The sequence below is a fragment of the Heptranchias perlo genome, chromosome 3 (genome assembly GCF_035084215.1).
Source record: "Heptranchias perlo isolate sHepPer1 chromosome 3, sHepPer1.hap1, whole genome shotgun sequence".
Classification (NCBI taxonomy): Eukaryota; Metazoa; Chordata; class Chondrichthyes; order Hexanchiformes; family Hexanchidae; genus Heptranchias; species Heptranchias perlo.
The window spans coordinates 84,560,559-84,584,438 of NC_090327.1; the positions used below are offsets into that span (position 1 = coordinate 84,560,559).

The 23,880-nt window shown below is 42.8% G+C and overlaps 1 protein-coding gene across 1 annotated transcript in view; it reads right to left on the bottom strand.

Annotated features, from left to right (window-relative positions):
* tpd52 (tumor protein D52) overlaps positions 1-23,880 on the bottom strand; it is a 228,400-nt gene that overhangs the window by 108,502 nt on the left and 96,018 nt on the right. The window contains exons 8-9 of the mRNA XM_067977154.1: positions 21,655-22,429; positions 17,103-17,233 (exon numbers count right to left, since the gene is read on the bottom strand). Of these exons, the coding sequence (XP_067833255.1) occupies positions 17,103-17,233; positions 21,655-22,429 (906 nt within the window). The remainder of the gene's footprint in view (positions 1-17,102; positions 17,234-21,654; positions 22,430-23,880) is intronic.

Here is a 23,880-nt window from a genome sequence, read left to right on the forward strand (position 1 = left end):
AAGCTGGAACCATTTTGCAGCATAATGTGCAGATAACTGAAACAAATCAGCTTTGTTTCAGAATTCCACGTCAGGTGCAAGACCAAACCACGAGGTAACCTCACACGTCTTGTGCTTCACACATGCTGCAGTATAACAACCTCAGTAAAGCAAACATTTCAAACTTTAAAGTTTAAAAAGTTCCCAAAGACTATCTTCAACTTTCTAAAGTTAGTAAAGAGTTGACAGGAGTGTGAATACTGTGCATGCAGGTGTCCTACTTTTTCACCCATGACAGAATATGACATTTGTTATACAATATCATGTCTCTGTTAGGGTTCAACAGTTACATATTGAGTCATAATGAAAACATTAATTTTGATAAGTGGAAAACCAAATCGTGTAGTAATGAAGCTACAATATTCATCAGTGGGTGAACATCTAATAGCCCACAAAAGTCTCAGGTTGAATCCCTGGTCTACTTTGAATTAGCTGATCTCTCAGGTGGGGAAGAAGTGGGGGTCTCCATGCTACAGTGGGAGAAAATAAAGGTGGGGTTCCCTCTCCTGATCATTGTCCAGTGACGCCTGATGCAAGTACACATGTGTGGACCATGGCCAACGACAGAATGAAATTTGGCTGTGTTAGGTTAAGTAGCTTGCAGACATTCACTGCTCACACGTGAAGGGAATGGGTAAAGTACCAGAAGGCTGGTAGTACCCATGGAACCATACCCCAGTTTTTGACACCACCTTCAGGATATGGTAAATAAGGAGGAAAATAAAACACAAAAGAGACAAATACATGCTTCAGTTCTTCTGGCTAAAACTCAAAGCAATACCTAATGTAAACTTAAGACTACCAGGGTATGCAAACTTTTATAAAGCAACACAACCAGCTCTACATAATGAGATTACAAAACTAAATTAAATACAAACTGCTTTAAAAATTGTACTGCAAGATCGTATAACACTCCCCCTGCTGTTCTGACTATGGCTCTACAATAGAGCCTCTCTAATTTGCAATTTATACCACTTTGTTCAAGAGATGCCACCGTGTGGATAGTTTTTGAACTAACAGTATAACAGCCATGCTACTACAGTACTTATTTGCATTCACAAAGATCAGCACAAGTGGGGGCCATTTGTTCCAACTTGCTCATTCTTCTATAGAAGCCTAAGTGACCACCATCACCATAGCATCTCACTGCCTCTTGAATGATTGTAAACAATTTTACAACACCAAGTTATAGTCCAGCAATTTTATTTTAAATTCACAAGCTTTCGGAGGCTACCTCCTTCCTCAGGTGAACGATGTGGAAATGAAATCCTGAGGATTTCATTTCCACATTGTTCACCTGAGGAAGGAGGTAGCCTCCGAAAGCTTGTGAATTTAAAATAAAATTGCTGGACTATAACTTGGTGTTGTAAAATTGTTTACAATTGTCAACCCCAATCCATCACCGGCATCTCCACATCTTGAATGATTGTCTGTTTTAATATAAACAATTGTAATATCTTTACCTTCCTCGTGTTTTAAAGTAAACGTAACTAAAACACTATTATTTAAAATGAGTTTTGCAAAAAGGTGCAAGTGCTCCAATTAGTGTTACCATAGCTCTACAAATTAATTTTTTTTTAAAGTATTGTAAGCAACAAAGCCAACATCTAAAAAATAAGAACCTTCAGATATGCAACACTAATACATTTGTTTCCCTTTTACCTTACAGTGCTGCCCTGAGCAGCAGCCCTAACTTTGGTAGTACAGCTGTAAAGTACATGAGGCAGCACTTCAGCGACACCAGCTGTCATCTTTTCTGGCTACAGGCGGGCTGAGCATTTAGCCCACCCACGGAAGGACAGCGCACTTCTCTCCATCACTGGATGATGCAGACTTTTGCCACCCACTGAGGTAGGTCCAGCAGCCTCAAAATAAGTCATGAATTGCAACTTTCAACAATAGTTTGCAGTCAAGCTTCTGCATGCACGGCTGTTTGTTGCTCCAGCGCAGTGGAATCCACTCTACAATATATACATGATGGTTTATGCAGCACTGGAAACCGAAGTTACTGCAGAACCTTTTACACATCATTGGCCTGGTTCTATAAAATCAAAGCAATATTAAACAAATGTCACCCCCTATAAAAGTTAATTCCTCCCTTCCCTCTGCCCAAGGATTTTGAAGTGACGATAGATTTTATTTCTATTTCATATCGCCAAAGTTAAACATAGTAAATCTGCAAGTTATTTATTGATGAGCTGGAGATGGGTTAACCAATTCAGTGTGGCACCATGAGAGTTCTGATATACAAAGTATGTGTACTAGCTGAGACTTCTGTAAAATTAAGACATGCATTGTGTTTAAGTTCCATTTCTTTATAAATTCCACCACGTTAGTATACTTCAATATATCAAGTGCAGTATTCATAGTACGCACTTTAATTTTTTTCAAGTGACACGCTGGCAACTTATTTTAGTATAGGGGAGCACAGGAAATGCTCCTGAACAAGTCTTTTCAGTGTTCCATCCTAAAAGTTCGCACAAGAATTTAACCTATCCCAGAGTGATTTGAACAGATATCTACAGATGACTTTTAATGAGAGAGATGGATGGGAGCCAGTGTCCCAGATTTAGAAAAGATTCAGCCACTTGCACCAGCAATCCTCTACCATGTTTTTCAGGGGTTTCATGCAAGGACACTGGCCATTGCTATTTCTAATATCCAGGCTGCATAGGATTTCTCCCCAGTGCACATTTATAAATGATTATTTTGTTGGTTTCTGCATGGGTTAGAGATGTTTCTCTTTTAGCTGCAATTTTGCTTGCGATGTGTGCTGATATTTACTTTAATGGCACCATCAATGACATAGGGAGCTATATCTACTTCCTATTACACCTATCTGTCTCACTAAATACATACATAAATAACTGGACTGTGAGGAAGAGACATTAGTTTAGACCCTGACTATGTAAAGTGAAATGGATGGGGGAAAAGAGAGAAGGGCAGAGAGAGAGAAACAAAAACAAACTGAAAAGTGTGACAAAAGTCAAAAGATTGAAAAGCATGACCAGTGTTCTTGTGAAGCCCTTGAAACACTGTTATGTCCATTTGAATGGATAGATCCTTTCTTGGATAAATTCATGCTGCTCTCAGCATCTGCTCACTAAGCCTCCAGATGCTTTAATTCTTATGATAGCTGAAAATTTCACCTCATGAAATTTAAAGGAATTAAATCCCATTTCTTTTTTGGGATGCAGAAAGTGGACATAATACCAGCTTCAGAAAATATATTTGGGCTCAGTTGAATAAGAAACTTCAGGGATGAAGGCAGGATCATTTGAATGAGCCACGTGGCAGGTTTCTCATTCTGCAGAAGTCATAATCCCTAACAGGTCATATATTAGCAACTTCCTCTCACTACTGAGCACACTTTTGACAAGCACAGTCACACACTGCCCATATAACACTACTCAAAAGAACAATCTGGATGAAGAAGGCTCTCCAGCCAACTTGATCTCTCCTTCCAAAATACCAACCATAACATGTTCCCATTACAGTGGGAATGTCCGAACGGCAGTCCACAGGCCACGTGCAAACCCGGGGACCCAGTACTATCCGCGCTTATATTTCTTATTTGCAGATTTGTCTGACTTGAATTTTGTGGGCCAGGACCTTTTGTTTTAGCATCACTGCCTTATTGGTGGATAAATCTTAAATTAGATTTGTTTGTATCGGCAGTTTGAGATATACACAAATTAATGGGAATATAGACTTAAACCTCATAAATGGCTGCAAAGCCTCTACAGTTAATGCAAGCCACAAGACAAGAAACTTAGACCTTCTTTCATCTCAAGCATTCTTCCCATTGATCTGTTCCAGTTGATCACCCTCTAAGTAAAGAAATACTTCCTGGCATCTGTCCTGAATTGCCTTTCACAACTCCGAACCTAGCCCTCTTGGCTACTGTCTTGGTGTATCTCAAAGTACCATTCAGGGTTTATTTTCTGTATCCCATTTAATATCATATATTTCTATAAGGTCCCCTCAGACACATCTCTTTGAGGCTGAAGAGCCATAGTTTATTTAGTCATTCATCTAACACTGGGATCAACTTTTTGTCCTCCTCTGTTCTGCCTCCAGTGCCTAGATAGCCCCCTTATGTCGTGTTAACTATACAAATTCTTCAAGTGCAACCTGGCTATCACATTGTTCAACTTCAGCATGTCTTCTGGGGAGTTTGAATCAACAATCGGGCAATAAAATCCAACATTCTGTTGGTTTTGTTTACTCTTACCTCACTATTCAGGGCAACTTTTCAGAGAAACATCCAAGTGAACAAGAAGTTAGTAAGCCATTTTCTACAACAGCTGAGATTACAAGCTATGGTGAAACCGTCAACTTGTGGATGGCATGTAATCAGATATCCGCAGACTTCACTTTCATTTCTCACAGGGGACTTATTCAAGGATTTATTTTCTTTTACCCTTTGCCTACAACATGCAGTTAGTGTTATATACGATCAACGGAATGTTGGCTTTTATTGCTAGGGGGATAGAATATAAAAACAAGGAGGTATTGCTGCAGTTATATAAGGTATTGGTGAGACCGCACCTGGAATACTGCATACAGTTTTGGTCTCCATACTTAAGAAAAGACATACTTGCTCTCGAGGCAGTACAAAGAAGGTTCACTCGGTTAATCCCGGGGATGAGGGGGCGGACATATGAGGAGAGGTTGAGTAGATTGGGACTCTACTCATTGGAGTTCAGAAGAATGAGAGGCGATCTTATTGAAACATATAAGATTGTGAAGGGTCTTGATCGGGTGGATGCAGTAAGGATGTTCCCAAAGATGGGTGAAACTAGAACTAGGGGGCATAATCTTAGAATAAGGGGCTGCTCTTTCAAAACTGAGATGAGGAGAAACTTCTTCACTCAGAGGGTGGTAGGTCTGTGGAATTTGCTGCCCCAGGAAGCTGTGGAAGCTACATCATTAGATAAATTTAAAACAGAAATAGACAGTTTCCTAGAAGTAAAGGGAATTAGGGGTTATGGGGAGCGGGCAGGAAATTGGACATGAAGCTGAGTTCGGATCGGTCAATGCCCTGTGGGTGGCGGAGAGGGCCCAGGGGCTATGTGGCCGGGTCCTGCTCCGACTTCTTGTGTTCTTTAGATTTGTGGTTGGGATCAGATCAGCCATGATCTTATTGAATGGCGGAGCAGGCTCGAGGGGCCGATTGGCCTACTCCTGCTCCAATTTCTTATGTTCTTATGTTCTTAATACTATCACTGTATGTTTTGTTAGCGTATCATTTCCAATTACATACTCTCACTGAGATTGGGTCCTTAGTAGCTCAATATTTCACATGTCCCCCCATCTTCAACAGAAGTTCCAACATTTTCTTGACAATAACAAGAAACAAGAGGGCACCCTCCCTTCTGTTGGAGAATGCCGAAGCGGTCCCATGAGAAAACATTATCTTATTTGCCTCCAGCAAGAAATAAAAGTGGCTCTGGCCTCCCAAAAAACATTGAAAATCAAATATAGGTACAATACTTAGACTGTCAAATTAAATAATCAGTGACCTGTAGGGCTCAGACAGAGCTAGAGTCTAACCACCTGCCACCCAGACTGAGCTAATAATTATGTTGATAAATGTGCAGTACTTTAAGCCTGAGGGCTAGCCTATAGGCTGCATTACATAAAAAATAGCAGATCACCATCTCAACAGTGCACCTACAGGATGGTTCTACTGCTAGTGACCCTGCTAAAACAGTCCCAAGTTTTACGTAATTCTACAAAACTCTATAAATCTTCTCCAGAGAATATTTACAACTATCTTGCAGAATTACAGTTCTCTAAAAGGGATAACATAGATAAAGTTTGTGCAGACCCTCCATCTCCCTGAGGGAGGTTTGGCCGGGAATTAATCCATGGAGTCTGGTAAAATACCCAAGCTTTTTATTTTTTTTTAAATTAACCCAGAATAGGCCCACTAAATTGTACAATGTAGATTTTATGGCAAAATGTGTAGCACCAGGCCTAATATGTTACAGAAGACTGTGACTACATTGTTATTAGAGAATTAAACCTTTTGCCTTGTAAATAACTGTCTAGCCCTTTAATTAACTAAAATATTGGCAATCGCCGTAACAATCGGAGTACTGTACCAAACTGATTTGGTAAAGCAGGCAGGGTTCACTTGTAGACGACACTTTATTTAATAAGCATAGCTACAGCACACCAGATAAATGGCTTTATGAAATTAGATTAACTTCAAGCAGCTCTCAAGAAATGGGTAGAGTTTATCCATTTTTTCTCTTGTATTCATGCCCCACGACTTCTATTGAGGCTTTTAAGTTGATCTCCTGTTCCTCATAGGTAGTCTGGAGCGCAGTTTAACATAGTCTCATAACTTGACAGCAGGGACCAGGAGATGGAGTACAGAGAGGGGAGGGAGGCAGAAAGCAGAATGCACTGCGATTGGGACTGGGAGTGATGGGAGGCCAGATAGCAGACTACAATGGAAGGAAAGATATAGAGTATAGAGTATAAAGTTATACATTAAAACCAGTGGACCTTGAGATAAGTACTTTACCTGTTTAATAGTGCCAGGAACATAGTAAACTGTGCCTGCAGGTGTTCTAAGAAAGTAGTCTTCCTGGACATGATTTCCTATCAGAAGGCTTTGAGGGGAGGGGGGGCAAAATTTTGTTTCTCCAATCAGAAAATTGGGATGCATTTAGTGATAAAGGATGCGGCAAGTGGTGTTCCCCAGAGGTCTATACTGGGACCTCAGCTTTTCACCACATTTATTAATGTCTTTTTGATAAAGGAATAGAGAGTTGTATATCCAAGTTTGCAGGTAACACTAAGTTATGAGGCACAGTAAGTTGTGTGGATGGGAGGAGGAAGTTTCAAAGAGACATAGACAGACTATGTGAATGGGCAAAACTATGGCAGATGGAGCTCAACGTGGGGAAGTGTGAGGTCGTCCACTTTGGATCAGAGAACAGCAAATCAGAATATTTTCTTAATGATGAGAGACTGAGAGCTGTGGTGCAGCAAAGGGATTTAGGTGTCCATGTAAACAAATCACTAAAGCTAGTGCACAGGTACAAAACGTAATCAGAAAGGTTAATGGAATGTTGACCTTTGTCTCGAGGGCATTGGAATACGAAAGTGAGGAAGTGATGTTTCAGTTGTAGAGCCTCAGTCAGACTCCATCTGGAGTACTGTGTTCAGTTTTGGGCACTGACCTTCAGGAAAGATATATTAGCCTTGGAAGGGGTACAGGCCAGATGCTGGATCAACTGAAATTTTCAACACTGAAATGGCTAGATTTATGTTATGAAAGGTTTTAAGCAAATGGAGCAAAGGCAGGTAAATGAAGTTGAGATACAGATCAATCATGATCAAAATGAAAGACGGAACAGATGTGAAGGGCTGAATGGTCTACTCCTGTTCCCAAAGGACCAGGTTATTTTTTATTAACAGCAAGAATGAGCCACAACTTCCATTCCTATCTGTCCAGTGTTATAAGTCAGATGAGAAAGAGGCAGGCTTAAGCTGAATTCTGGGAGGAGTTGTTTATTGGTGGCACATACTGCAACCTTGATGGATTTTGGCAGATGACGTTTAACAGTGTGCATTGCAAAGTGATGCTGGACATTCCTGGAATCTTCAACTTGGTTGAACCTATGCACTGAGACACCTGGGAGTGCATCAGAACTCAAGCTCCAGGCTTGAGAGTGTGTTACATGCCTCTGAATGGCAACATTCATGGAAATATTTCATTCACACAAAAAGACAACTCTCCATGAATTTGCATTCCTGGCATGTGCTTCACATTCAGATGTAGACATTAGTGGGCCTTGTAATCCATAATTATGAATTATGTAATTTTTTTGTTACAAATTTTTAGTACTATATTCTCTAGTTACTGACAAAACATGGCAGCTAAATGGATTTTCAAAATTATTTTCCTTCCCTTTTCCTTCTTGCCGGTTGTTTTATTGGTAGCTCTTTGCTGATTTGTAGTTTTTTTTTTAAAAACCTGATATTTCAGGACCGGTAGTTTTCATTCCCATTTGATAGTTGTTTATGGGTAGATTTCCTACCTGTTTACTTGTGACTTTCTACAGTTTTGTGAATGACATTTGATGTAAAAACATTTCGCTTTTGTGGAATGACAAAAAGTGGATTATTTTAAACTTCTCAGGATGTGGGCAATGCTGGCAAGGCTGCATTTATTACCCTATGAAGGTGATGGTGGGTCTTCTTGAACCGCTGCAGTCTATGCATTGATTGCGTTAGGTAGGGAATTCTAGGATATTGACCCAGCAATGATGAAGGAATGGCGATATATATATCCAAGTCAAGCTGGTGTGTGACTTAAGAGTTGCTGTTGAAATGCGGTGTCACCGGATGTGGAGGATGAAAGTTTATAGTTAATGAAAAACTGTAGTAAATAGACTGTTTATTTCAGATGTATGATGTAAAGATATGGATGAAAGTAGAAATGAGATGTGTGACGAGATTAAAGGAAAGGATTAGTAAGGATGTGGAGGAGTTATTGAAACTTTAGTGAGTGTACAGAATGATTTTTTAGTTTTAATGTGTCTCTGCATGACTTGCTAAGTATCTGCTGCAGTAAATGTATGGTATTAAAATTTTCATCTTTTTGCAGAGGAAGGATAGGTTTGCGTAGAAAATAGATGATGTGAGTTGGACGATTGATTTATGTTCTCCTATAGTATGTACAGTAGTGTGGTGGAAGTCAGCCAAAAGAAATTTTGTTGTGCGATTTTGCATGCAAGGCTTTGCTTATGTCCCAGGTGCTATGGTGCGGAGAGGCCAATGTGGCCTGCTGGTGATGCTTGGAAGTGAGCAATATAAAGGAGATAAGAATGTGGTTATAAGGAACTTGTTTGGTTGGATCCCCAAGCTATGAGTCACAGTGTGGTGTTGTGTTGCGTGGGGTTATTAGCAGTGAGGGCAGCAATTTATGGGGCTCACCATATTGGTGGCTGTAAGCATCTCTGGGTGCTATCTTGCGGTCAGGCAGGGGCTGTTTTGGTGTTGGACTCTCGCTGGTGCTGGATGTTCAGCAATATTGAGACACAGAATAACCGGCCTGAATGACACATGCAGTGGATGGTTGGGTGCAGCGAAATGAAGCTGAAAGAGAGAAATCAGCGGGTGACTGAAATGTGCGTCGTTGTAGACATTGTGGTGGACAGGATCTGCAATTTGCAGAGAATAAAGACTTCGTAATTACCATCTCATGAAATATTAAATTTTTCTTCTTGCCCATATGTGTTTAGCATTGGATCGGCTGAATAGAGATGGGATTGCATCATGAAGGACCAAAGCTGGAAGTGTTTCAAACAATACAATCAGCCTATCAGGGATAAGAACAACTTAAGAGTGACAGAGAAAAGCTACAAGAAGTGTGGCATCAAAGTGTTACAAGAAGTGTGTAACTGTGTGCTATATACTAGATTATTAATGTATTACTAGGAGTTCTCCTGTGGCTTTGTTCACAACAGTGGTTTTATGCCATATGACTTGCATTTATACAGTGCCTTTAACAACCCAAGGCGCTTCACAGAAGTGTTATCAAACAAAATGTGATACCGAGCCACATAAGGAGATATTAGGAAAGATGGCCAAAAGCTCAGCCAGAGGTAGGTTCTAAGGAGCATCTTAAAAGGAGAAGGGAGAGAGAAGTAGAGAGGTTTGGGGAGGGAATTCCAGACCTTAGGACCTAGGCAGCTGAAGGCACGGCTGCCAATGGTGCAGCGATTAAAATTGGGGATGCGCAAGAGGCCAGAATTGGAGGAGCACAGAGATCTCGGAGGGTTAGAGGGCTGGAGGAGGTTAGAGATAGGTCAGGGCGAGCCATAGAGGGATTTGAAAACAAGGATGAGAATTTTAAAATAAAGGCGTTGCTGGACCAGGAGCCAATATAGGTCAGCGAGCACGGGTGATGGGTGAATGGGACTTGGTGCAAGTTAGGATACGGGCGGCAGAGTTTTGGATGAGCTCAAGTTTATGGAGGATGCAAGGTGGAAGGCTGTCCCGGGGAGCATTGGAATAGTCAAGTCTAGAGGTAACAAAGGCATGGATTAGGGTTTCAGCAGCAGATGAGCTGAGGTAGGGACGGAGACGGGTGATGTTACGGAGACGGAAGTTCATGATGGAGCGCATTTGGGGTTGGAAGCTCATCTCAGGGTCAAATAGGACAAAGGTTGCAAACGGTCTGGTTCAGTCTCAGACAGTGGCCAGGGGCAGAGTTGGAGACTGTGGCTAGGTAATGGAGTTTGTGGCAGGAACCGAAGACAATGGCTTCAGTCTTCCCAATATTTAGTTGGAGGACTAGATGTCGGACAAGCAGCACGACAAATCAGAGGCACTGGAGGGGTTGAGAGAATTGGTGGTGAGGTAGAGCTGGGTGTCGTCAGCATACGTGGAACCTGACGTGTTTTCGGATGATGTCGCCGATGAACAGCACGTAGATAAGAAATAGAAGGGGGGGGGCTAAGGATAGATCCTTGGGGGAATATAATGCACAAGATACTATCAGGGCCACTGATCTACACTGACTGACTACGTCAAATACCATTTCTAATTACATGGCATTTTTTACTCGTGATATGGATGTAAAATCTGTGATTCTGTCCATTTTTCCATGCGTGGCCTTTAAATATGTTCCTTAAAAGTTTTACCTCTTTCCTTTTATAAATCCCACAGTTAACAGGAAGATAGTAGGCAACATGTAGCAGATTGAAGGTAGATATCCTGGGTTTAGTGAGGAGGGGTTCTGGGGTTTTGCAGCAGTTATTGGCGTTCCTGGCCTTTTGAACCATTGGTCGGTGATTCTGGCATATGGCAGTACCGTAGAAAGGTTTAATATCACTGGGAGAGTGGAATGTAGGGTTTAAAAGGGAAGACCGATAAAAAATTGGTTAAGGGATCATATATAAAGGGGATTTTAAATGGGGTATCTACCAGTCATGATTGGGGTGCCCCAGGCTTCAGTGCTGGGCCCCCTTCTGTTCATTATATTCATTAATATTCACGTGATATCAAGAAACAGCTGAGTGCACTGGATACAGCAAAGGCTATGGGCCCCGACAACATCCCGGCTGCAGTGCTGAAGACTTGTGCGCCAGAACTAGCAACGCCTCTAGCCAAACTGTTCTAATACAGCTACAACACTGGCATCTACCCGACAATGTGGAAAATTGCCCAGGTATGTCCTGTCCACAAAAAGCAGGACAAATCCAATCCGGCCAATTACCGCCCCATCAGTCTACTCTCAATCATCAGCAAAGTGATGGAAGGTGTCGTCAACAGTGCTATCAAGCAGCACTTACTCACCAATAACCTGCTCACCAATGCTCAGTTTGGGTTCCGCCAGGACCACTCCGCTCCAGGCCTCATTACAGCCTTGGTCCAAACATGGACAAAAGAGCTGAATTACAGAGGTGAGGTGAGAGTGACTGCCCTTGGCACCAAGTGTGGCACCAAGGAGCCCTAATAAAATTGAAGGTAATGGGAATCAGGGGGAAAACTTTCCAATGGCTGGAGTCATACCTGGCACAAAGGAAGATGGGAGTGGTTGTTGGAGGCCAATCATCTCAACCCCAGGGCATTGCTGCAGGAGTTCCTCAGGGCAGTGTCCTAGGCCCAACCATCTTCAGCTGCTTCATCAATGACCTTCCCTCCATCATAAGGTCAGAAATGGGGATGTTCGCTGATGATTGCAGTGTTCAGTTCCATTCGCAACCCCTCAGTCAATGAAGCAGACCGTGCCCGCATGCAGCAAGACCTGGACAACATCCAGGCTTGGGCTCAAGTGGCAAGTAACATTCGCGCCAGACAAGTGTCAGGCAATGACCATCTCCAACAAGAGAGTCCAACTACCTCCCCTTGACATTCAACGGCATTACCATCGCCAAATCCCCCACCATCAACATCCTGGGGGTCACCATTGACCAGACACTTAACTGGACCAGCCATATAAATACTATGGCTACAAAAGCAGGTCAGCGGCTGGGTATTCTGCGGCGAGTCACTCACCTCCTGACTCCCCAAAGCCTTTCCATCATCCACAAGGCACAAGTCAGGAGTGTGATGGAATACTCCCTACTTGCCTGGATGAGTGCAGCTCCAACAACACTCAAGAAGCTCGACACCATCCAGGACAAAGCAGCCCACTTGATTGGCACCCCATCCACCACCCAAAACATTCACTCCCTTCACCACCGGTGCACTGTGGCTGCAGTGTGTACCATCCATAGGATGCACTGCAGCAACTCGCCAAGGCTTCTTCGACAGCACCTCCAAAACCCGTGACCTCTACCACCTACAAGGACAAGGGCAGCAGGCACATGGGAACAACACCACCTGCACGTTCCCCTCCAAGTCACACACCATCCCGACTTGGAAATATATCACCGTTCCTTCATCGTCGCTGGGTCAAAATCCTGGAACTCCCTTTCTAAAAGCACTGTGGGAGAACCTTCACCACACAGACTGCAGCCGTTCAAGAAGGCGGCTCACCACCACCTTCTCGAGGGCAATTATGGATGGGCAATAAATGCTGGCCTCGCCAGTGACGCCCACATTCCATGAACGAATTTTTAAAAAATAAACCTTGAGGGCATAAGCAGCACAGTAATTAAATTTATAAATGACAAATTACATTGAAGACTATGTAACTTACAAGAGGGAAACAGATTACCAGATTTGGATAAATTTGGGAAGTGGACCCGAGACTAGCAAATGTCTTTCAGTACAGACAAGTGTGCAGTTAAGCACGTTGGTACACATATTATTAGCACTGAATGTGTGTTGGTTAAAGGTAGTGAGAGGGGAAAAGATTTGGTAGTAGTTACTGATCACTCACTCATAGTTCAAGCTCCATGTCGTGGGGGCATAGCCACAGCAAACAGAGACCTGGGCTTCAGTTCTATTCACCAGACTATCAATTACAAAACTCTTAATCGGGTTATATTAGGCTTTGGTATCACCTAATTTGGAGTACGGTACCCAGTTTTTGCCCCCCATCCTACCCAGCTCAGGAAGGATAGTGTGACTCTAGAGAAGGTACAGAGAAGGGCAACAAGGACGATAGAAGTACATGAAAGTTACAACACCGAAACAGACCTTTCAGCCCATGCTGGCATTTAACATTAACGTGAGCAAATAGTCCTAAACACATTTAAATGCAGTGTTCCATACTCCTTTATTCCCTTTTCCTTCAGACACCTCTCCTTGGCCTGAGATAATTGGCCTATGAAGGCAAACTTGGAGCCTTGTGTTTGTGCTCGCTGGGAAGAGATTTATAGAGGATCTGATCCAGACATTTAAGATAATTAAAGCAGTGACATTATGCAAGTGGAATATAAGATGTGGAGTCAGGTAGAACTAGGGGCCACCCAAAGTAAGGAAGCAAGGGGTGAGGTTGATTTATTCCTGGAGGGTGATCAACCTGGATACCAGAGGAGGTGCCGCAGACTGATTAGTTAAAGTCTTTCAAGAGGGTGTTAAATGCATTCCTCGGAAAACGAGGTGATCGTGGCTTACGTAAGGGAAGAGTAAATTATTTCTGGATAACAACTAGCGGCTCTAGGGCCTCTTGGGGATTGCCTGATCATCTTTGAGGGATTGGGGAGGATGTTTTACCATAGAACGGAGGAAGGGAGAAAAAGATAGGCTGGGGAGAATCAGGAATAGAGGCACAACACAGCTTGACTGCATGGGTAGGGTGGAGGTGGTTATTGAGGAGTTGGGGTTGGCAGAACTGCAGGGGGTCTAGGTTATGGCAGCATTGGAAAGAGGGGAGCAACAAGCCTCAGACAATATAGCCTGGCCATCAGCTCAGGTTCTGGTCAGAAACCATTTTTCAAGCACAAAATCTTTTGATACTGTATTTATCAACTGCATGTCAGCATGGTTGTCAAATACAGTATTTTGCACTTAAAACTGGCTTTAGGTCAGGACCCAGACTGACGGCCTAGATGTCTGCTGTGGGGAGGGGCATGCGCCGCATGACCAGTGCAGATCTGGGGTGATGGGGAACCAACAGCCAGAAATAGGTCTAAGACTGGTGTGGAAATGTCACTACTATTGGTGGTTTCTAATTATACTTTTTTTAGGCCATTAACATGGTTATAGTTCCTACAGCATGTTAAACCATGAAATGCATATTGCAGACTGAGTATTTTGGATGGATTCTGTATAATAAAAAGAAGAAATAATATACAATAAAATAGTTTATCTTGTAAATTAGACAAAGCTATGATAATATTTATAAAGCAGTATCTTCAAAGTAGTATATGTTAAAGGTGTCTTTGTCTTCCTTTCATACTACATTGTATTTCTATTTACTTATTTGGGGGTTGCCTCCTGCAGAGTAACATCACTGTAGGGCAAAATACTTTCAAAGTGCCTCCCCATATGGTTTTGTTACAAGAAAAATGAAGTGAACTGGTTAGAAAGTATATAACTAAACATGATCATTATGAAATATCTCCATTTTTCTGCTCTAACTGGAAGTCCACCACACTGGATCTCAAAGCCAGAAGAGAGCTAGACAGCTTTCAAATTATGGAGTAGAGTTTCCGCTTTGGACGCAAATCAGCAAATTGGGCACAAATTGCACTTGAAATTGCACTGGTTAGGTTACATTTCAAGTTTCCGCTAAAATGTAATTGCATAATCACAAATGTAAAATCTTCCATGAACCAGCACAATCGGTTAGTGTAATAAAACGTAATCTTTTTTTTTTACTTTGCATTAAGAAATATTCATTGATGTATTTAAGAGTGGTACTCTGGTACAGTCTTATTAATACTGTTGAAAATGGATTTATCACAAAAAATAAGCATTTTTAAATAAAAGTGTCTGGTCCTCCACCTGTGGGTAACCTGATTTTAAATCACTGAAAATGACTTAAAAAAACTATACTGAACCATTTACTAGTTTCACTGATGTACACTAGTCAGTTTCTTAGTAACTTAATTATTTTTTAATATGTAAAAATGTTTAAAACGTGCCTGTGCCTAAGAAAATAAGTTTAATTTGAAGACCCTCTTTGAACGACTGCAATCGGCAAAAACTCACCAACCTCATTTCGATCTGGTGGCACGGCCAGCTTCGGGTGCAATGATTTTTGAACCAGCGATAAAGATCGCGGAAACTCGATTTAAGCTTGACATAACTTACACTTTTTTTCCACGTTCTTTTGCACTGTGGTTCGGGCGGATTGCACTGATAAAACCGATACATCTAATCATCTTCGACAATTAAGGCTCATTAAAGTCAATTCTTAATTATTACCATAAAATTCCTGAATACTTTTGAGTTTGTGGATCAATAATAAATAATTCTCTCTCACAAACCCTGAAAGAAATCAAAGAATTTATGGTGTAAAATCAGTAACTAACTTTGACATTCCTTAGAAATGCTCCAAACCTAGCCTGTGCTATATATGACCTGGGAGTGCTTGATTCTGTCATTAAGTGACTGAAGTTGAAAAAGCATTTTGTTCTCCAGAACAAAATCTCACTTTGAATAGGAAGTAAATTTCCCCATCTCCCTAAAAAAAATTACTAGATTCACATAATTGTATAGTATTAGTTGATAATCAGTGTTTTGCAAGCTAACAATCACTCTGGTTTCCAAAATCTGTATGTCCAAGATGAATTTTTACCTCCTTATGCAATAAATATAAAGTTAACAAATTCAATATCATATAATGTGTACTGTGCTATCTTTATTTGGAACAAATAAGAGAATATTTCAATTTGCAAAAATAAGTCACGAAGTAACTTTTTTTCACTTTAATTGGGATCATTTGCTAAATATAAATTCAATTTCTCGTAGTGGCTAACTGCAAAACAACATCATATGATGTGCTACTGAGCCGTACTGTTCAGGGAGCTCACTAGGTTTGATTCCTGGTCTGTGCTGAATTAGCTAAGGACACTTGTTGTGAAGAGGACATAAGGAGTCTGCAAAGGGATACAGATAGGTTAAGTGAGTGGGCAAAAATTTGGCAGATGGAGTACAATGTGGGAAAATGTGAACTTGTCCACTTTGGCAGGAGGAATAGAAAAGCAGTATATTATTTAAATAGAGAGAGATTGCAGAACTCTGAGGTACAGAGGGATCTGGGTGTCCTAGTACATGAATCACAAAAACTTAGTATGCAGGTACAGCCGACTAGAACTAGGGACCACAGTTTAAAAATAAGGGGTCTCCCATTTAAGATGGAGATGGAGAAATTTTTTCTCTCAGAGGGTTGAGAGTCTGTGGAACTCCCTTCCCCAGAGAACGGTGGAGGCAGGGTCACTGTATATTTTTAAAGCCGAGTTAGATAGATTCCTGATTAACAAGGGAGTCAAAGGTTATAGTAGGTAGACGGGAAAGTAGGGTTGAGGTTACAATCAGATCAGCCATGATCTTATCAAACGGCAGAGCAGGCTCAAGGGTCCGAACGGCCTACTCCTGCTCTTAATTCGTATGTTCAACAGCTTAGGGGACCACAATTGGCCTCATTGTACCAGGTTAGGGGAGATGGGAAAATATCAGCCAGGACACCCACTTTCAATTGCTTATCTGGGGATCCCTGCTGGATAGTACCAGTGCAGATATCAGGTGAGGGCAGCATCAGGTTCAGTTATGGTGGGTGAGCAGCCCATCAACACTTGCGGTTCTACACATAAAGAACAAAATACCAGAGGACTGTGTCACCCATGGAGCAGGCCCGTGCATAGGTCAGTAAATTCAGGAAAGGACAGGAGAGGGGAGAAAATTGGAAAAGAACTAATAAAGTGCAAGAATTTGGCCAATGACACAGAGAAAGTGTTGAAATTATTTCAATTTTATTCATCAGGCCTGGATGTTAGAACAAAAGAATTAGAGCTTCCCTGCAATGTAAGAGAAAACAACATGTTTATTTCCTTCTCTAAAGTGTACATTTTATATACACACAAATTAAAAGTTGAGCAGGTTACTGTTGTTTTCATCTCATTTTAATTATTCTGTGATTGTTTAAAACCAAAAATGGACAACTGTGTGGCATAGTGGGTCAGACACTGGCCATTCACCTCTGGAAACTGGATCACAACTAGCCAAGAACGATAGGATGAAAGTCTCCTCTGTCTGATGCCTGTATTGAAGACATGAAATGCGCTTGCAATCTCAATCCAGTTCCTACTGCACAAATTTGCCCGAGTACCTGAAATGAAAAATGTTTCATTCGCCAACACTAACATCCCTCACCTTAATGAGCACAAAAAAGATCAGAAGCTTCACTCCTCCTGGACGATACATAGAAAATTTACGGCACAGAAGGAGGCCATTCGGCCCATCGTGTCCGCGCCGGAAATTTACAGAAATTTAAAATATCTTTTTTCAAGTTTGAGGCAAGTGTCTTTAGATTTAAAGGACCCTCTGTGAACCCAGTCTCATCTGTGCTGGGGTCAAGGACACTATCACATTTGGAACATCACTGCAGGCAAACATGATCAAGAGATGACATTCAACTGCAACTAAAATATACCCTGTCTATTTTCACACTGCCTTTGAAAAAAAAAGTTTCTCCAGGTGTTAGACAGTGAGCTTAAATAAAATCACAAGATAGCTCATGTCCATTTGATCTTATCTTTAAATGGCCACAATCGCTCTACAAACAGATCAGGTACATACAACAGTGCTAGCTGATGTCATGACAACAAATCAATGTTATTTTTTAATTAAGTGAATGGGTATCTTTAGGCTACAAAAATCTTAATGAATTCAAAGCCAGAGCTTGCTCTGAACTTTTTTTTGAGGTAACATTACACTGTAACAGAGGCAGATACCTTCCAGCAGATGATGACCCTAATGCAGGAACAGCCCGTGCTCTACTGTTTTCGCTGTTAGCATGTTGAACATTTAAAAGAATTTTGTAATTTATTCATACAAAATGGTCTATTTTAGGTTTAGTCCATGAGATAAAAACCTTCTTAAAAGCTACTTTCTATATATGACGTAAGGAGCCGCACAACACCAGGTTATAGTCCAACAGCTTTATTTGAAATCACAAGCTTTCGGAGCTTTGCTCCTTCGTCAAGTGAAGTCACTTCACCTGATGAAGGAGCAAAGCTCCGAAAGCTTGTGATTTCAAATAAAGCTGTTGGACTATAACCTGGTGTTGTGCGACTCCTTACATTTGTCCACCCCAGTCCATCACCGGCATCTCCACATCATGGCTTCTATATATGATGGAATCATTAGTATGCACATTAAAATTATCCACCTCCCCAATTATCCATCTGAATTTTCATGGGATAAATACTTGCACAAGGCATAGTCTCAGTGCACAGCCCACTAACATTTCTTTTTCTTGGTGAATAAAACTATAAATAACAAAAGAAACATAATGAATTGTATTTGCAGGAAAAGCATTGATAATGCCAAGTAGGAGAATAAAGTGGACACAGAAATGTTGGGGAGAGGCCAAAAGCTTTGAAAGAGAGAGAGGTGCCAAGCCAAGGTAATTTAGGGACAGGTTGCAGAGTGCAGACGTACTGTGGCTGACTGCCACTCTTGGAGGGACAGGTGCAGTGGGGTGTCGTCAGAGAGTGCAGGATGCTTGTGGGGGCCTATGCGATGCAGGTGTTCCAAGTTATGAAGGCACAAGACTATGCAGCAACTTCAAAATGAGACAAGGATCATAAAAGTCAATTTTCTGCAGCACAGGGAGACTGTGGAGCTCAGAAATGACAAGGCTGACAAGAGTAGATGAGCACACAAGCCATGATATTCTGAATAAGTTGTAATTTGTGGACATTAGAGGTGGGAAGACTGGCTAGGAGAGCATTTGAGAAAATGAGTTTCAAGATAGTGAGGCAGTGGGGGAGGAAATGGAGGGGCACATGGGCAATGTTACTGAGGTGCAAACAAGCAGTCTTGGTAACTGACGATGTGAGGAAAAAAGCTCAGGTCAAAGTCGAGCAGTATGTTATGGTTCCGCAACTCTGTACTTAGCCTGAGGTAAAATTTGAGATCAGTGGAGTCAAGGCCAGACACACAAGTGCTGGCAAGGGACAGAGAAGATAGCTTAAGATTTACTAACATTTAGCTGAAGCAAATTATTAACCGTATAGCTCATTTCAATGTTGGACAGGCAGTAACAGCTTTGGAATTGATGAGAAAGGCAAAGATTGTCCACTGTTGGCATACAGATGGAAGAAGACCCTGTGCTTCCAGATGATATTTTCAAGGGGTAGTATAAATACAGGGAAAAGAAGAGAACCAAGGAAGCTTCCTCAGAGTATACTAAAAGTCACCATATTAAAACGACAGGAGAAACTGTTGGAGGACTTCGTTATGACAGCTATGAGTAAAATCAGGAGACTGCAGTCTACCTTTGTGACACTGCTGAGTACAAATGTTTGAGGAAGATGCAGTGGTCAACAGTGTTGAAGGAGGATGAGAAGAGAAATGAAATTGTGATAAATACATAACTTTTAGTTCCTGCAGCTGGCAGGTTTTATGGGGCAAAAAGACAGAGTGAAGAAGTCTAGAGAGGAGAAAAAGACAGAAAAGGCGGCAAGAAGAGTGCCTAACATTATAATGCTGTTTTCACACTGCACTGAAAGGTGTAGTGGATTGGCTTTGTTTTCATGGTGATTCAAACAGGAGCCACGTTTTTGCTTCTTCCTTGCATTATGAAGTTGGCTGGGCTCAAACACATGTAGAAAGCACAGCTTACTTGCCTTCCACTACCAATGTGGTTCTTCCCATTGTTAGCATAAGATGTGACCCAACTGTTCGCGCAGCAATTGCAAGAACATCAGTGACTCAGATAGTCACATTAAAAGTTACAGAACACCAATCTCTTAAGCTGCAAGAGGCCGACTGAGTGGAACAGTGAGTTTTTGCTGAGAAAAGTTAAGATTGGCACTGAGACAGAGTAAGCCCGAATTTGCAAGGCCATATAGTGACAATCAGTTGTAATCAGTTAATTATGTCTAGCGTAGCATAGAAGTTAGTGATATCAAACAGGCAGAATCAGGAGCTAAACTAGTAGTGTGTGACATGCATGATGTGGGATCTTGGATCTGCAAGAGTAGTATACATATATAAATTGTCAGAGCTGTGTTTCTTAAGCAGAAGAACACTGTGCTCAAGGACCAGTTGGCTACACTCCACAGCATAAATAGGGAGGAAACGTTTCTGGATGATACATTCCAGAAGGTGGTCACCCCATACATAAAGGAACAGTGAAGCAGAGGAAGAGAAGTGAGTGACAGGCTGCAGAGGTACCAAAACCTCTGGGTCTCGACTGGTTCAATAGGTATACAGTTCACAATATCTATGAAGACGACAAGGGCAGCTGAACAGGAGAGTACAATGAAGAGTAATACCCCATTACCACAGGGTTACCTATGGAGAAAAGAGCCTAATTAGGTTCACATTGAAATAGATAAGCAAAATGAGGAGTCAAAGATAATGAACTGGAAAGTAGGAAATTTCAGGAAAGGAGTCTCAGTTGAACTGGTTAGAAAAATAGCAGATCAAACAACAGACCAGCAGCAGGAGATAATTAAATGAGATGTATAAATACATTCTGACTAGAAGTAAATAATGTGCATTAAACCTTGGATGTCTGAATAAATAGAAAGATTAGAAAGAAAGTGAAGTTTATAAAAAAGCTCATGATAAGTATAAGGGGCATAATACAGAAGAAAACAGAGACATGCACAAAGTATACAAGGGAGGCAGAAAGGGAGGTTAGGAAAGCTGAAGGAGTATGAAAGAAGTCAATGGAAATTGCAAGGACTTTCATAAGCACATGGGTCAAAAAAGGGAGGACCATTTAGAGATGAAAGGGGCTTCCTGTAGTTGAATGTGAGGGAATGGCAGAGATGACATTTTAAGGGTTACTAGTCGACCATCCATTTCAAGCCAATAACTACAAGAGCAGCCATGATGTGGAGATGCCGGTGATGGACTGGGGTTGACAATTGTAAACAATTTTACAACACCAAGTTATAGTCCAACAATTTTATTTTTAATCCCACAAGCTTTCGGAGGCTTCCCCCTTCCTCACCACACCACCTGAGGAAGGGGGAAGCCTCCGAAAGCTTGTGGGATTAAAAATAAAATTGTTGGACTATAACTTGGTGTTGTAAAATTGTTTACAAGAGCAGGGCAGAGGCTGGTTAATCTGCGACGAATGACTCGCCTCCTGGCCCATCATAGCCTCTGCAAAAAGGCTCAAGTGAGGAGTGTGATGGAAGATCCACCAGTTCCCTGGATGGGTGCCGCTGGACTCAATATCCTCCTCCACCACCACCGGCGCACCGTGGCTGCAGAATGTACCGTCCACAGGGTGCAATGCAGCAACTCACCAAGGTCACCTCGACAGCGTCTCCCTCCCCAGTGACCTTTACCACCGAGAAGGACAAGACCAGCAATGTCACGGGAAGACCATCACTTCAGACGGGGCACACACCTGGATGTACATCGCGGTCCCTGGGCCGATATCCTGCAATTTCCAATCCACCACCGCCAGCAAGGTCGGGGAACCGGGCGGTAGATAACTGACCAGGGCCGGGGATGAAGATGCCGCCCGCCGCCCCTCTCCAGCCGCCGCACTCGATCACTCACCTTCCTGCCACCCACGGCCGGGCTCCCTGGCTCTGTCCGCCGCTGCAGGTCCGAGTGCAGCTCGTAGGCGACCGCGAAGCCGCTCCGCTTCTCGTCGTCGGATGAGTAGGGCCTGGCGCGGAGACCCCGCGGGATCGGCCCTAGGGCCCGACTGGCAGCTTGTCTCAGCGCCGCTCCGAGACAGCCTCCCCACACGGTCACCATGATACCGGCCGTCTCCCCGCCACCGAGGAGCAGACGCCAAGAGGACACCCTCCGAGGAGAGGAGGGGGCGGGACCTGTTCCGACCTCCACACACAGCGCCACCCCCAGGACCGAAGGACTCGCTGCAATGGCAGACCCAGAATTTCGGCCGTTGTGCGTCTGAGGGGCGAATAGAAGTGAAGCGGCTCCAGCCGGCGGGCCGGGCCGGGCCGGGCTGCGCTCCTGCCCCACGATGGTTGCTGGCTTCACGCTGCACCGCTTTCACCTCTTCAGATACCGCTGGGCCCCGAGGCTCTGTCCTGGGAGAGGGGTAGGACATTTGAGCAGCTGCCGGCCTCCCGTTGCAGTGGCCGTCCTCAGCTCCACCCTCCCGGGGCAGCTTCCCTCCTCGGCCGCTTTGAGGCCTGCTGCCTGCTCTTTGCCAGTGGGAAACCGGGTGTTCACTTTGTGGCGTGTTCATAGCGCGTACAAAATATTTACTTATCAAATCTAACAACTGCTGTGAGGGCTTTAATAAGTAACCTGCCGGTTTACCATCGGTGAAGAGCAGCCAGCAGGTCCAGAGAAAGGAGAGACAAGATCAGGACGAGGGACTGAAGAGGATGGCACATGGGGAGGGATGGCACATGGGGGCTGTAGATAAAACAAGGGCAAAGAGAGGGCACAAACAGAAGGTTCAGTAGAGAAGACCAAAGGGGAACGGTAGCAGTTAGAAGGGGAGGTGAAGAGCAGGAATGGTGATGGCGGTAGAGACAGGGAAAGGTTGGAAGGGAGGATGAAAGCAGAAGCGGAGAAGACAGAAAGCGAGAGGCGTTATGGGCAATAGTGAGGGCAAGGGAGAAGAAAAGGGGAAGGTCGAGGGTACATGAGGCAATTGAAAGAATGAGGCGGGAGGCAAAGTGAAAGGGAGGGACATGGAAGGGAGAAAGAAAGAAGAGGAACGACAGGAAAAAGAAAGCAAGAGATGAAAGTGAATGGAAGAGACGAGGGGCAGGGGGCATGCCCATGGTAAAGTGCAGCAGGGGCAAACAGTAGCAAGAGAGAGAGAAATTAAGGCTCAGGAAGATAGAGATGTTCAAACAGAGAGAGAAACTCATACACCTTAGGGGAGAGAGAAGTTCAGCTCTGTAGGGACACGGGATGAGAGAAATGTATTACAAGAGTGCTTAACATCATTTCCGTTCAATGGCTGCACATTTAGATGAGTGTGCTGTGATTGCTGGCCATTAATGTTTTGGTTCAATAATAAAAGTTTAAAGTATGTACAGTTGTCACTGGGAAATGGATAGGATGTAGAGGCAATGATGTGAAAAGAAATTCTGTTGCACTGTTCCCTCTGCTGTTTTTGTACTGGCAATGATTCGATTTCAGCCCATCCAGGCTCTTTTGTTTTAGATCCAATTGCTTTTGTGGTTTTGGTGCTCAAAAAATTAGTCTGCAGACAGTTTAATAATTCCTCTTTGGTATTTCCTCACTTTCATTGGTATTGCAATCAAGTACCAATGATATAAGAAGGAATTACATCTGCACAAATAAAGGAATCCACCAACTACATGCCTTTTATAGCACTCCTCACGTAGAAGGCCCGCATGAACCATTTAACAAGGGGGAGAAGAGGACACCAAGCAGAGATGGGAAAGAACGGCAGGGGCTGCCAAAAGCATGGTTTTTGAAGGAAGGCAGAGGGGTAACAAGGTAAAATGTATTTTTGTAAAGTTTCAATGAGCGTAGAAAATGAAAGATCGACCTCTGGTGGTGGAGCAGGGGTGAGCAGTACTGCGGATAAAGGAGCAGAGTTGGCAGGCTGGGGATTTTGCTCGGAGCCTGAGGAGCGATATGGGGTGTAAAATAGGAACAAGATGTCTAGCAGGGGAGTTAAAGTGGGCAGTACTGTGGAAAACCATAAAGAAATGCCTGACCAAATTAACTTTCTAATACACCTAAACCATAAAGCTGACCATAAAATTCATACCGGGAAACAACATCTCCCATCGTACACTTCAGCCTTGCCCAGAACACAGG